General features: G+C 37.6%; 1 protein-coding gene across 1 annotated transcript in view; it reads left to right on the top strand.

Moving 5' to 3' along the window:
* Positions 1–524: 524 nt before the first annotated feature.
* LOC108365447 (serine-rich adhesin for platelets-like) overlaps positions 525–15,434 on the top strand; it is a 16,430-nt gene continuing 1,520 nt past the window's right edge. The window contains exons 1-3 of the mRNA XM_017619477.1: positions 525–1,795; positions 1,881–2,333; positions 2,455–3,227. Of these exons, the coding sequence (XP_017474966.1) occupies positions 840–1,795; positions 1,881–2,333; positions 2,455–3,227 (2,182 nt within the window). The 5' untranslated portion in view covers positions 525–839. The remainder of the gene's footprint in view (positions 1,796–1,880; positions 2,334–2,454; positions 3,228–15,434) is intronic.

Raw genomic sequence — 15,434 nt, 5'->3', positions numbered from 1 at the left:
TACGATCTCTGTTTTGGCCGTAGCCAATTGCAGACCGTGATCGCTCATCCATCCACTGGCACTACGCATGATCAGGTTCTGTTTGAGCTGTGCCAGCTGGGTGTTTCTTGCTTTGATGACGTCGGCCACGTCGTCGGCGGACGCGGTATAAGGTTATTTTATGTGGACGTGTTGGAAAATTTAATAGGAGGTACAGATGGGTGAGCAAAATAATTAACGTGCGCTTGGTAGCCAAGCAAGTCTTCTTGAACTCTATGGTCAATGAACGTAAATACCTACAACATAATTAACGTTTGTTGTATAACAAAGTTGCCGGTGTTTTGGTACCTTGGCAGAAGGCGTATTACGGTACGATATGGCTCAGCTACTTTTTTATGTAAATAACCCCAAAAAAAAATAATAATAGCGATATTCACCATTTATATGTATTTCAGCTACATGTCAGTGACTAAAAATAAGTACATATATATGAATAAAAAAAATCCATGCTCTACTTAGTTAAATTGGTTATTAATAGTTTTTTTCTTTCTTCTTCTTACTCTTTTTTCAGCGGAGTTTTATATTTTGTGCGAAAAATGCCAAATTCCATCCAAATAACAAAACCAAGGAAAATAATGAGGCCATCGATCGGAACATGACGTAAGGCAAAAAGCTAAATAAAAACCAACAACAACAACCTAGAAAACCAACCACAGAGCCTCCCATTAATAATTAAAACTAACCACAGCAAAAAGGTTGAGAAAAATTTAAAAAAAAAAAATTTTTTTAACTTGAAAAGGCGGTTTTCCCGCACTAATGTAAGCTCATGCCAAAAGTTAATCGTAAATTGTTTAGCGAAAATGGACGTTAATTGCGAGGGATTGAGTAATAAAGGCGGACAACGCCACAGCTACAGCCACAGCAGCCGCGTGGCCGTGCAAAGGCAACGTTACGACGATGTGGCACGCTCAGTAAGCCAAACGGTGGCCACTTATGCGCTACGTAGTCGGCGACGGTCGGCAGCAGCAGCGGCGGCGCAACGCATGCAAAATGCTACAGACACCGGCGGAGGAGAACGCCTGAGCGATCATCACAGAGCGAATGGCAGAGGAATGGAGGCGGCAACAGTAGCGGCAATCACATCACAGCAAATGTCAGCTGCCGAATTGGCCTTGGCTGAGGAAAGCGCAGCTACGCGGCAAAATGTGTGCGTCATTTGTCGTCAGCGAGTGGAGGAATGTTGCACGCGTTGTTGCAGCACTTTTGCAGCAACATCGGCAGCCAGCAGCAGCAGCAGCACGCGGAAAGCGCCAGCCAAATATGGCCAAAGCTTGCGGAGCAGCTGTTGTCAGCGCGACAGTGGCGTATGGCAGCAAATCGTTAGTGCAGCAGCGGTGGAAGTGGCAACACCAACATGTGCAACAACAGCGTGTGACTGTCAACTTGGTGCGATCGCAGCTGCTACCGAAGGACGCAAATGGCAACCAAACGAGTGTGATTGCGGCGCTCAGCGAGCGGCACTTTTGGCCGAAGACCGCTGCACACCAGCCGAGCAGTATGCAACAAAGCTGACGAGCTGTGCCACATCTGCGCCAGAGTCACAGCAGCGGCAGCCGGTAATGCAACAATGCACGCATCCTACTTCTGAAGTGGCAACAACTGCAACTGTGTGTTGCAGCTGTCGACGGCGGACGCATTGGGCCACGTGCAACGTGCCACAAACACCTAACACAGCTGCAACAGCATTACACTTTTCAAAAGCAACAACAAATTCAACAACAAATACATCACCAATGGAGGTTGCAACAACAAGCATCGATTTAGATTTGACAGCAGCGTCCGAATCGCCCGCATCACCAGCACAATCATTTGCAACAACAGCAACAGTATCAGCAACACCNTGATTTAGATTTGACAACAGCGTCCGAATCGCCCGCATCACCAGCATCACCAGCACAATCATTTGCAACAACAGCAACAGTATCAGCAACACCACCAACAACAACATCAACATCAACATCATCATCATCATTACCAGCACTCGCCGCCGGTACAAAATTCATCGAGCAACGCCAAAATATGCTAACTACAACCAAAACAGCTGTTACGGCAGTGGCAACAGCAACAACAACAACAACAACAACGAGTTTATATGCGCCTGCGCCTAGGCCCATCGACAGAACGTTGCGTACGTTTCAATTGTTGTTGCTGTGGATTCAAGTGCAACTTTTACGACCCATCTGCCAGCGACTCAATAGTTTTCTACACAAAGATAACAGCAACAGCAACAGCAACAGCAACAACAACAAACATACGACGAATAGTAATAGTAGCAATAGCAATAGAAATAGTAATAACAGTAATACGAAAACGAAATCCAATAAAAGACAACAGAAACAAAAGCAACAACTGCCACTGCCACTGCAGCAGCAGCAGCAGCAGCAACAACAACCACAACAACAACGTCCTCCACNCTAATAGTAATACGAAAACGAAATCCAATAAAAGACAACAGAAACAAAAGCAACAACTGCCACTGCCACTGCAGCAGCAGCAGCAGCAGCAGCAGCAGCAACAACAACCACAACAACAACGTCCTCCACTTTTAAGACTGATGAAACAAATTCGCTGTAATTCCTACTACAATAATGATAATATTACAATTAATAATAGTAACAATAATGCCACAAATATATTTAATGCATCACACAAACAAAAACAACAACAACAATACATAAACGCCAACAACCATAGTTCTAGCAATAGTAAGTTTAGTAAGAATGAATGCTCGCAATTGCAACATCACATGCACCACCGCATAGTACAACAACAACAACAACAACAACAACAACAACAACAGCCACAACAGATATTACAACAAGCACATCACTACAATTTAATGCCATTAACGTCAATGTCAGCATCACATCAGCACATCAGTTTGCTTGCGCAGCAGCAACAACGAACCCAACAACAACAACAACAACAACAAAAGGATATACTAGCGCAACATCACCTCAAAGCAAGCAATTGCGCATCACTTCGATTGCAATTGCAACATTTGCGCTACTTCAAAATGCCAAATCTATCATTCTTGTATATGCTACTGATTGTCCTATCGTTCCTATCGCTCTTTCTGCCATCGATAAATGCACAAACATCAAATGCAATTGCCACAGCTGCTGCCTCAGCATCGGCCAGAAATGGCATCCGCACGTCGCCGTTGGCCCTGGGCCGCAACGAGACTGGTAAGTTTGAAAGCAAAAATGTTTCCCAATTTTTTTGTTTAACGCTGCGTATTTGAAATGCAAAACAAATGTAGAAATTACTTTTAAGAATTGCCAATGAGCAGAAAAAAAAACTATCACGAACCCTACTTTTCACAACTTTGATAATAAATAAGTTGTAGAAAGAAAAGCGTAAACTCGGCCTCAATTTATTTGCGCCTACATACATAAGCTCCTGTAGATGTATTAGTGGCATACATACATATATGAATGTATGTATATAAGGGTAAATAACCGCACAATCTTTTACCTAAGGCAACAACCATATTTAGGCCTATGTCGTAAAACCCAATCAAAACAAATTGCACTTGACCAACTTTGATGAAATCAAGCATAAAAGTCAAATAAAATTCCGCCCAAATATGTATGTATGTAAAAGTCTAATTGAGTTAAGCTCAAATTTTTATGTTTCCGTTTTGTATTTTACATTTTTTTTGTAATTTTTTGTTCAGGCGATTTACGGCTGAAAAAATCATGCTTTGTGTTGAACTTTTCGTCACCTTTTCGAGCATAAAATAAGCATAAAAATGTAGTAAAATTACTAAAACTGAAAAACAGCACAAAACATCTTAAGCTGCCGCTAAGTGTAAGAATAACAAACGAATATGTAATTTGAATTTAAATTCATTTACTAAATATTTAGTTTAAATTCATTCATAGCAGTTGAGCTGATGCGTCAATACGTCAACAGGGTGACCCAGGGATGTTGCGAATATTTACATTTCACACATTCGCATTCGAAATTCGCATTCGCATCAAATGATACGAATGTTTTGCAAAAAAGTCTTATTAGCAACCTAGAAATAATTTTAGATTCCTCTACCGAAAGCGAAGGCTCGGATGTGGAATCTGGAGACATTAAGACATGTGAAATTAAAGCTCAATTGAAGGCCTATCTTAAAGAAAACGAGCTAATCTCGGTGAAAATCCTCTCTATTGGTGGCAAACTACTACTACTACTGTTCAGTGCAGCCGGCCTTATATACGCCCCTTTTGAACTTTAGACTACAAAATATGACATTCGCAACATCCCTAGTACGAACACTTGTGAGTGGTAAAACAGGAAATTGAAATTCATGCAAGGAATATTTTTATATGTGTTTAAGAGAATTTTAAGTTAAAGAAATCCCTTTCTCTTACTAAATAAATAGAATAAGTACCCATGATATGCGCAAAAAATATCCCTAATATATATATATATAAAAATGTACCTACAGGTGACACTGGGCTTTGTGTAAACTATTCGTGCATTTTTTTTTTTCTTTTGCAAAAACATTTACATATTTATAAAAAAAGAGAAAAATTAAATGCATACATACATAACTATGTAGTAAATTAAATACTTATTATTATTCTTCGAAAACCACAGCAGTTCAAGTTATTAACTGTTTTCCTTTTTAGAATCCAAAGGGAACCACCACTTCTTGCCACGAAGAACTACGACCTACTCTCACTGACCCAATATTTTCGTCAAAACGGTCAAATCCACCCATATCCTTAGGCAATTCACTTGAAAGTTTGACCATTTTTTATTTATAAATCCAATTCGATCGACTTTTGTGACATGCCACTTAGCGGCAATAATTTCACCTCTAGACTTGTTATAATTTCAACAGCAGTTCCAAACTTGCAATGGTCTTCTTGTAAGTTTATAGAAACTTCTTCGTCGCAGTATCCTCTACCGCACGAAGTAAAGTGTTGTTGTGCCAGTTTTTTTATGGTAATTTCTTTTTTTTAATTTTCTGTGCCGGAACGTCGATTTCTTCTTCCTCGTAGTAGTTTTCTTCAGAGCCAAGGGGTATACTTTGTAATTATACTGGAGACCGAAGCATGCGACTAGAAAGACGCAGAATGTCAGCTTCGTTTTCATCTCCATCCGGAGGAAATATAATAATATCGTCTGGGTCTTCTTCGGCGTTCATCCCTTCGATAGTTTCATCAATAGTTTCGTCAATTTGCAAGACGTATAGTCGGACAATACTTTAGTCATTGCTCTTTGTAATAGAATGCACAGTGTATCCCACTTATGGCACAGCATATTTTGACTGTTAAGTATAATAATCAAGCGAAATTTATGATTTTATCAATAATTCATACGTGGCGTATGAGTAACATTCTTTCCTAATCAAATTTCATAAAAAAAAAAATATTATGCATTTTCATTTGACCATTTAAAATATTATTTATCAATCAATTTTCTTCGTTGATAGCTTAATGTTTTTGTAAAAGAACAGGCTTTAACACAAATCAAAAGAATGTAAACCTTTATTCTCAATTTGTTTTCCCTGTAAAAATTTTATTTTTTTTTCATTCACAATGCAAACTACGAGAATGACCTGATCTAGAAAAACGGTATACAGGGCCGTAATCTACGACCCAAAATTAAGTTTACGTGCTTCGATGATTTTTTGGGTCACAAAAAAAATCGCCGTCTGGTAAAAAAAAAATGTATGATAGTCTCCAGGTAACACTGGGAATTGAAGCGTTAACAGTCTGGCGCTGAATTCGATTTGGGCGGACCACATACATTCCTAAAACCTGGGAAAAATCGAAACTTGAAGAAAATATTTTATAAAAATTTTTACAATTTTCTGGATTTTCTAGATTTTTTTCTAGTTCAAAAGAATACCCCAAATTTTCCCGAAACTAGTCCACCGATTACAGCCTTTTTATAAATTTTCTCATAAATATTATTGGAAAAAAATCGATATTTCAGGTGCATCGATGAAAAATTTGTTCCTTTCTCAACTTCATTAATATATCATCTGTCTCTTCTTCTTATGTATGTATGTATAATAAAATTGTTGACTGCTTTGTAAATCGAAAAACCCCATATTTTAAGAGTGCATTTTTTCCGTGGATGTTTGAATTTGTACGAGAATATTCTGAAATTTTCCGTTATATGTGAAGTATATACTCGTTTTAAGTTTTCTATACCAAGCGCAATAATTTTAATGAGTTTTAATAGTCATAAGTGGGCGGTGGCACACCCATTTACCAAAAATGTTTAAGAATTTCATATTTTGCTTAGTGGTTATTGTAAATTCTGCACACTACCGATTTCAATCAATACCGTCTGTCCTTAGTCCTAGAAAAATATGCGAACCAAATTTCGTTGATATAGGTATTTCAATTTTTGCTCGAGTTTTCGTGTGCGCAGACGGACAGTCAGACTTAATAAAAAAGTTAATAATAATAAATATATAATATATAATAATAAAGCGCTCGGGTATAAAAAAGAAATGTGGAAATACAAGGTGAGTTGTTCACGCCCCACGAGATCACTTGCCTCAATCGTAAAAGTCTCTCGCAATATGTATTACAAGGAAATTAAACAACGCCATTTGAATTTGTATTATACATACATACATACATTGATACCATAGTATGTTTAGATGTGCGCACATCAGCATACGTACTACTACATACTTACATAGTACTTACAAGCAAATCAAAGTCGCATTCAGGCTTGAGCTTCCGTTTGAAATCCATAGCACTTTGCTTGACTGTCTACTTATGTAGTTAGGTGTCGCGATCAGGTGCAGGTGGGAGGTAGCACAAATGTACATACATGCATACATATAAATATATGGACGAAGATATCCTATACATACATATAAAATGTAGCTGTTAGTGGGGCTGTAGTAGTAGTGATATGTATATTTATTGGCCCGTGCTGATTGGCTACTTGCCTGCCTAGACGATCGACTATTTATATATGTATGTATGTATGTACATATGTTGTTTTTATGTTCATGTGTATACAATTGCTTATACATATGTATATCGCTGTTAGCCGCCTAAATAGTTGCTGTTCGCCATCAGTCAGCAATCGCTTTTTGTCGCGTTGCGGTAAGCACTTGTTGTTGTTATTATGCTGATATACATACATATGTATATGTAGTAAGTAAGTGCACATGTAGATATTTATTTTTGTTGGTGTTGTTGATGTTGAGGTTGGATGTTTTGATTTAATTCTGCCACTATGCCTCATCAGTGAACGAGCGTGTGATTTTAGTTGCAAAGATATTTTTATTGTACATCCATGTGTAGTTACACGTTTACATTCCTACAAATATACATATGTACATATGTATGCAAGTGTGCGTTTATTGTCGACAAGTGCTCACCATATTTCTTGATAACAACAAGTACGCGCATACATACATAAATACATACATACATACTTGCGTACAGTCATGTATGTATTTGCTTTACTCCTGCTGTACGTATGTATGTATGTATGTACAATTGGTTGTTGTTATTTCAGTTGTGCGGCGTTTCATTTTATTATTTTTCACATTAAGTATTATACATGCATACAGACATACATACATACATATGTATGTATCTTTAAATGAGCTGCTTCTTTTTCGTGGGGCGTCGCATAGTCGGCAGCCATTTGCTTTCTTAGCACCAACAATAACAACAACATCCACAATATCGCCACCCATTACAGTCATGTAAAATGTTAAACTCAAAATGACAGCATATGTATGTATTTAAAACATGCTTCTGTATGTACATACATACATACATCTACTAACGGGTGATTTTTTTGAGGTTAGGATTTTCATGCATTAGTATTTGACAGATCACGTGGGATTTCAGACATGGTGTCAAAGAGAAAGATGCTCAGTATGCTTTGACATTTCATCATGAATAGACTTACTAACGAGCAACGCTTGCAAATCATTGAATTTTATTACCAAAATCAGTGTTCGGTTCGAAATGTGTTTCGCAAACCCAATTGCTGCGAACGGCGACGAATCGACATTTCACGGTCTTCAGCAACACTCTCAGAAACAGACGCAATATTCTCTTCTGTACGCACTGTACGCATTCGTGTGGTTGGTTTAATGTCCAATAAAGTAAACTGAGTGCGAAACTTGGTCACAATCGCATTAATTGTTTGCTCACTTGGTCGATTATGTAGACCATAAATCGGACGTAAAGCGAACCGAACACTGATTTTGGTAATAAAATTCAATGATTTGCAAGCGTTGCTCGTTAGTAAGTCTATTCATGATGAAATGTCAAAGCATACTGAGCATCTTTCTCTTTGACACCATGTCTGAAATCCCACGTGATCTGTCAAATACTAATGCATGAAAATCCTAACCTCAAAAAAATCACCCGTTATATATTTGTGCGTATTTTGATTGTAATAATGCGCTATTGATTATTGTTTTTGATTTGATTCTATGTTTACAATTAGCAATATTGTAATCTATCTCATCGGTGCTGACTTATCTATAAAAAAAAAATTTTACAAAGCCAAACAAAAAATTTTAAACTTATTTAGAATTTTTAGAAAAATTTTGGGTATGCAGTTTTGTAGCTCGTTAAATTTTCGAGCTAATTTCAAGTTGCTGAGAATTCAGAGCCCTAAAAAATAATTTGTGGATTTAGGCATACTTTCAGAACACAAATTTTGATGTACATCGATTGATAATATAAACGGTAATTTACAGCTGATCACAGTAGTGGCTTTATAATGGTTACCAACCAAGGCATATTAATCAGGTGGTAGCATTAGAGCAAAAAAACAACATTTGCGTGTACATATTTTGTTGTTGCTTCTGGTATCGAAAGTGTCAAAAACTGTTCTGATTTTTTTCTTCTAAATCAAAGCGTGCCTTGTGAAATACAAATAAAAATAAAAAATAAAGAATTTAAATAGGAAAAATGAAAATTGTTGCAACTTTCTTTTTTAGTAAATTTTTTCGCTTCTCAAAGCATTGATCCATCCTTTGCCAGACCCCGTAATCAGCGGTTATGCTGCTGAGTTGGGCGAGCATTCCAAAAGCTGCTATTCAATCGCTCGTTTTGTATGGGAAAGATAGATTTTATCAATTTAGAATTTTTGTGAGAAGAAATTAAATATATTTGACACTTTCGAGACCAATAAATTTGAAAAAAAAAAATTAAATCAAATCAGCTGCTAGACTGATACTACCTGTTCAATGTGCCTTGGTTACCAACACTATTTCTCTGGGAATATTGTAGAATATAGGACAATTTCAATAAAAGTGTTTTGAATTAGTACAACATCCCAAAAACGATATTTGTGCAACATGGCGTATGAGTAATACATTTTCTTATTCATATTCTATTGAAAATGGTAAAATAATATTTTAAATGACACTTGCAAATTTTAAACAACATTTAGTGTACTCGCATGTGCTTTTATAACAGTTGAAATTCTTGCTGACACACTGGTACTGGGGGGAAAAAAATTAAAATTTTTGAATATTCAATTTGTATATTTGAATGCTGTAGCCTAACAAAAGGATATTTGCATAATAAAATGTGTTATAAGTTTGTACGAAATTGACAGTTTTATGCAAAATAAAAGCCACAAAAGTTAGAAGATATTTATTCAACTAAAACTTGAGATGTGTTTGTTATAAATTTCGTTTTTATTGTAGGTTCATATGAAAATAAAGAACTCACTAGACAAAAGAGAAAAAAACCAGGGCAATCGACCAAATATTTTTATAAATGTCTATAAGTAAAATTACTCTTTATTAATGCTTTGACACTTTCGATGGACAACAACTATGTTTTCTTCATCTTCTTTCGCTTTCTTACTACAAAAAAAAAAAAAAAATGAAATACCTGCATGTTGCGCATATTTGCGACTTTTAGTGTAACCTCATATAGTAGTGATGGCATTTATCGTATTTTTAAGGCGTTTTTTGGTGTTAAATTTACATTGGAGGTTTGTATTAAAATAAACCGTTTGCTCCCATTTTTTGGATGTTTAGTTATAATATTATTGCTAACATGTGGCGAAAATTTTGGAATGATATGTTTATCGGCCCGCCTTTTGCGGCATTTTTAAGGCGTTTAGAAGCTTAGGTTTGTATTGGTGGTAGGCTGCACTTTTTATGGCATTTTTAAGACGTTTTTGAGGTTAGGTTTATTTGGGAGGTATGCTTTAAAATAAATCGATCATGCCAATTTTTCGTTTTTTTTTTCTTTATTTATGTCCATAAATGTTACATGCGGAAAATTCAGGTACTTCTCCGATTCCTTCTAATATTTCCTAGAGTCCCTTTGTTCATTCGACTCAAATATTCCGAAACCTGTGTTCAACAGAAAGGCGAAAAGGGCTTCAATATTCTTGGTAATGTTATTACGAGTATTTAAAGCTAAAAGTTTTACTTACGATCTCTACTCTGCAGCATAGCGCAGTGTCACTAACGAGGCCTTCAAATAGTCATTTATAATATTAATGTATCCAGATGCGTTTCAATTTCCTGTAAGGAATGCCAATTCACTGATATTAAGCTATGGACATCCAAACCAAATTATGGCTAGGTGGAAACTATTATCGAAACTAATGCGAATACACTAATTTAAAATAATGGTAACCTTCCTCTGACCACCATATAAAAAATAAAAGTGCTATATTTAAAAATAGTCGTTACTCTATCCACTTTTAGGTTAGGTTAGGCAGTCAGTTGAAAAGATCAACTCAGTTATACCTTGAAAGTCCATTGTGATGCCACTGTGAAACTATTTTGCATGGAACTATTTTGAAGCTCTTATAAAGCGTAGGATTGTGGTTATCCTCTTCCTCATGTCTGCAACTTCTGCAATGTTAATGGAAGAAAATTCCAGATCTGTCATCTTCCGATTATTATTTTTTTTTGCTTTGCTGTTCGTTTTCGTCTTAATAAAACATTAAAAGTGCATATTTCAAACATCGTTTTTAAGGAAGATTTTGTGAAGTTGTGGGGGTTATGGTTTTATTGGGAGTGTCGGGGAAGGAGTTTGTTCCCATCCCATCAAAAATTGGAAAACGGCTGCCGGCCAAACCCAATTTTGTCCAGCTAAACAGGCCGCTGAACGGTTAAACTGGCAACACTGGCTACGAAGCATCACATTTACATATATATATTTGTACATATATATGTATGTATATGCAACTCACTCACTCAGTCATTTGCTCGCTGTAATGGCAGCCAATTTTAAAGCAATATTTCAAATTAAAAGTGGTTGATTGGTGCGGCATATCAATTGATTTGAATTAAGAGGCGGGAATAACAAAGACTTAACAAATTAATATACATATATACATACCAACTACCTATTATGTTCATAGGTACATATGTATGTATGTATGTATATTTACTAGTATTACACATAATTAAATTACTTGAGTATATTCATACATATGTACTATGTACAAGTATGTACTGATAATAAAGTGATATTATTATTATTAGTGCGTCGGGTATACTCGCGCTGTGACCTAAAAGATCTATTGTGCTAAACCCTATTTGTAGTCACTCCAAACTTAGGCTATTCAAGAAATTAAGCACATTGGAGGGTGCCGTGTTCCAAATCTTGGATGGAGAAGACAATCGTTGCCCAAGGTGCATCAGTCTGCTATTCATGATACGCGGGCAGTCACACAGAATGTGCTCTGAGGTTTCCTCCGCCAGCCCGCAGAACCTGCAGTCCGTCTCTACAGAAAGCCCCATTTTGTTCAGATGGTACCTTAACTTGCACTGTCCTGTCAGGTAGCCTGCGAGAGTCCTAAGACCCTCCCGGCTGAGTTCACGGAGTATTTCTGAGTTCCGCCGGGAAGGAGTTATGAATTTCTTTGATTGTCTCATTCCCTTTGACTTACGGCAGGGGGCAGCAATCTGAGATTCCTCCCAACTCCTAAGCAGTTCTGCAGTGTATCCTCTAGATGTACCACAGAAAGACACGTTTTGCGAGAAAGTCAGCCCTTTCGTTGCCTTCAAACCCTTCATGCCTAGAGACCCACCACAGCGTAACTCTATTATGGGCTCCGAGGCTATTCAGAAGAGTTTTACAATTGTCCACAAGCCTTGATGTCGTTCTAAATGAGTCTAAGGCCCTTAGTGCTGCGTGAATGTCCGACAAAATTTTTTGTTCTGGCCCCGTTTGTCCTTCTTTACTACTTACTACTAGTTACTGCTTGCCTACTGTCTCCTATTTCCGCTACTATAGTTCTGGATTTCAACATGCTTATGATCCAATCCACTAGAAGGCCAGGAATATCATTTCGTATCATAGCTGTCGATATTGCTTCATAAGACGTATTGTCGCAAGCACAGTTACGTTATACGACACTTAACAAAAATATGTATGTGCTGTACAGTAGACCGTGCACATCTTACAAGCAAAATAAAAAGTTCGCCGTAAGCCCCGAAGTCGAAAGTAGTTTTGCAAGGCAATTAAAAAAAATTGTCGGTGACATCTGTGTATGTATGTACATTCGGCAAAAAAAATTTTATTTTTTTTAATTATTCTACTGGAATAATCAAATTTCGTCCTTAGCAAAATTTTAATGCTTTTTGGTGAGCTTTATACTTTAAGCTCTGGGGTGTATGGCGAATCTATTGTTTTCCGTCTAATGTAAATGCATATGTACATATATTGCAACAACAAAAGGAAGCAATTACAACCTTAAGCTGCATTTAAATTAGGCGATTCCAAATCAAGGCTCAAGGAAAATCGCTCCTGTAAATAGTGATTCAAAAGTCGCTTTCCCCAAAGTGGGCAGCAAATCAACTTTTGCAAGCGATTATCGTCTGTCAAAAAATCGCCTCAAGTAAAGTCAGCTTAAGCGAATGTAGCCGCAACGACGTAAATCACCAAATACAAAGTACGCAATGTACCTACATACACATATCCATACGTACATATGTAAATATTTATTACATTCATTATTGCATTCGACTGCTTCATGGCTTAATTTAGTGCGTAGCTTACTTTGTACTATCTACGACATCAATGCCCCGTAACTTTATTAACGCTGTGGCCGTATTTTTATTGCTTTTGTTTGCATTTTCGATTAATAATTATTGAACCACCCGCCGCGCAGTCGATTGAAGCGGACGACATGTCGTGTTGCCTAATCAACTCGATGCTGCGTCGTAGTAAATTGCAGGCAACACTCTGCCCCGCACCACCCTATCCTGCATCTTTGTCTGGACGAAGCGATGACTTACTTTTGGCCACTACGTCTCTTTGCACCTCCGATCAATATATCGTGCAGTTGAATTGTAGCCAATGTTACCATATTCACACTTTTAACTGAACATAATAGTGTTTTAGATAAGCTTACACTTTTTCGAAAATTACAGTTTTGTAAAATTTTTGAGATTTGGAAGAATAAATTTAAATATCTTTTTTGGTGTTTTTAGTAAATTTTTAACAGAAAAAGAGGCTATAAGGTGCAGAGTTTCCCCTTTTGAATAAAAAGTGTGCCCTTTTCCAATCATACGGTTAAAACTCCGAAAAACTCTTCGTTTTTGAAGGTTACAGTTTCTTTTTTTTTTTTTGAAATTAAGTTTTTTTTGGGAATTCACAGTTATTTGAAAATAAAATCTGGTAACACCGATTGCAGCTATAGTGCTGCTGCTTCGCTTTCCGAAGCCTCAGCTTCGTGAAGCAGCTCTATGTCTATGCTTGAATAGTTGTTGACATTTATTAATAACATTATTATTGTTTTTTTATGTTAGGCAGTCAATATTTGTCTATAATTCCCGCTAGCAAATTTATTTATTTTCGCGGCCAAACAATTTAATGAGCATCAATATTGCGGCATAACACCAACGGCATACATTTTACTGTGGAAATGCACACATAAATACCACACATATGTATATAAAGCATGAACATAAGCTTATAAGTAGGTTAGGTTGAGTTATNTGGAAATGCACACATAAATACCACACATATGTATATAAAGCATGAACATAAGCTTATAAGTAGGTTAGGTTGAGTTATCCTGGCTGCCGTCATCCTGTACATGGGCCCATTGTGATGCCGTATTAGAGACTCCTAGCGGCCCGCCTCCTACCTCAGAAATGGAATCAAATTGTACACTCAAAAGAATAGCGGAGAAGCGAGTGTCGAGGAGCCCTTACCAAAGCGGAACAGTGGCATAGGTAATGAATGCTCCACGCTTTCGATTTCGTCCTCATCCCGACAGCTACGACAGTAATCGTTTGGCTGCAAACCCATCCGGGCAGCGTGGGTTCTTATAAGGCAGCGTGGGTTCTTATAAGGCAGTGCGCGGTGAGAACTCCAATAACATGGCGGAGCATTGTTAACGGAACGTAAGAGAGGGTAAGATCTACGCTTATCTAACCTAGGCCAGATGGGGCTTGCTATCCGGCCACGTGGGCACCGCAGACCATCTTGTTTTTGCCCGTTCGATGAAGTTATTCTGCAGGCAGAGTTTATAAGAAGATAGCGGAATGCCCGCATTACGAGCGGTGCTGATCGCAGACAGTAGGGTTCCTTTCCGAGCCAGCTCGTCTGCAGCACAGTTGTCCGGTATGTCCCTATAACCTGGCACCCATATAAGTAAGTGTGGAGTACATTTTGCGTTTGCAAACACATTTAATTGCATTAACTTTATTTTCATAAAAATAAATGTATATAAAAAAAACCGCTGTGGACAGCCTTAGATAGATAGATGACTTCTGCTTGAAAGATGCTCAGATATTTCCCCATAGGAACAGAGATCCTTGCCCTCGGTGCCACGATTCTAGCACCTATTCCTTCTAGGGCCTGGACAGCCTTCAATAAAGTGATTAAATATTCTTAAAGCTGTCCTTAAAGTTGTCGCCTTAAACTAAACGGCCTCCAGTAGAAAATACGAAGGTTTTTCCTATTACAGAGGAGTACCTTTAGCCGCAGAACAAACCAGGACTGTCGTTGCTATTTATATATTTCCGCATCAGATAACCAGGCGTCGGCTTAAGGCCCTTGGATCTGTAAGTATCACTTCTTAGCTAATAAAACAATGATCAGATTATGGTACAGCTCTAACTGACAGATAGACATGTGGTTGCAATGATCTAGGCGCCGGGCCACAACAGCAGTGAAATTACCGACGCACTGACCCGAAATCGAACCGTATGTGGATATTGTAAGGGCATAATCGCTCTCTTGTTTCTCTGAGCGAGTATGTATATCAAGGGCCCAGTCTGTCGGTACAGCGAAATGTGCCTAACTTCTAAGTGGAAAGATGTACATTCCGGCAGGACCACTAGAAATTTTTGGCTCTACAATAATCTTTCCACAGCTTATAAAGTATATACGCGTATATGTATGTATAAAAGCTATTTTAATTCTTAAATGAATTTAACAGTTTTGTATAATTTCAAGCTG

This window comes from Rhagoletis zephyria, unplaced genomic scaffold (assembly GCF_001687245.7).
Source record: "Rhagoletis zephyria isolate East Lansing unplaced genomic scaffold, Rhagoletis_zephyria_1.1 Rzeph_scaffold_01874, whole genome shotgun sequence".
In the NCBI taxonomy this organism is placed as follows: domain Eukaryota; kingdom Metazoa; phylum Arthropoda; class Insecta; order Diptera; family Tephritidae; genus Rhagoletis; species Rhagoletis zephyria.
The sequence above is the reverse complement of the archived record's forward strand: the minus strand, read 5'-3'. Positions and strand labels throughout refer to the sequence as shown.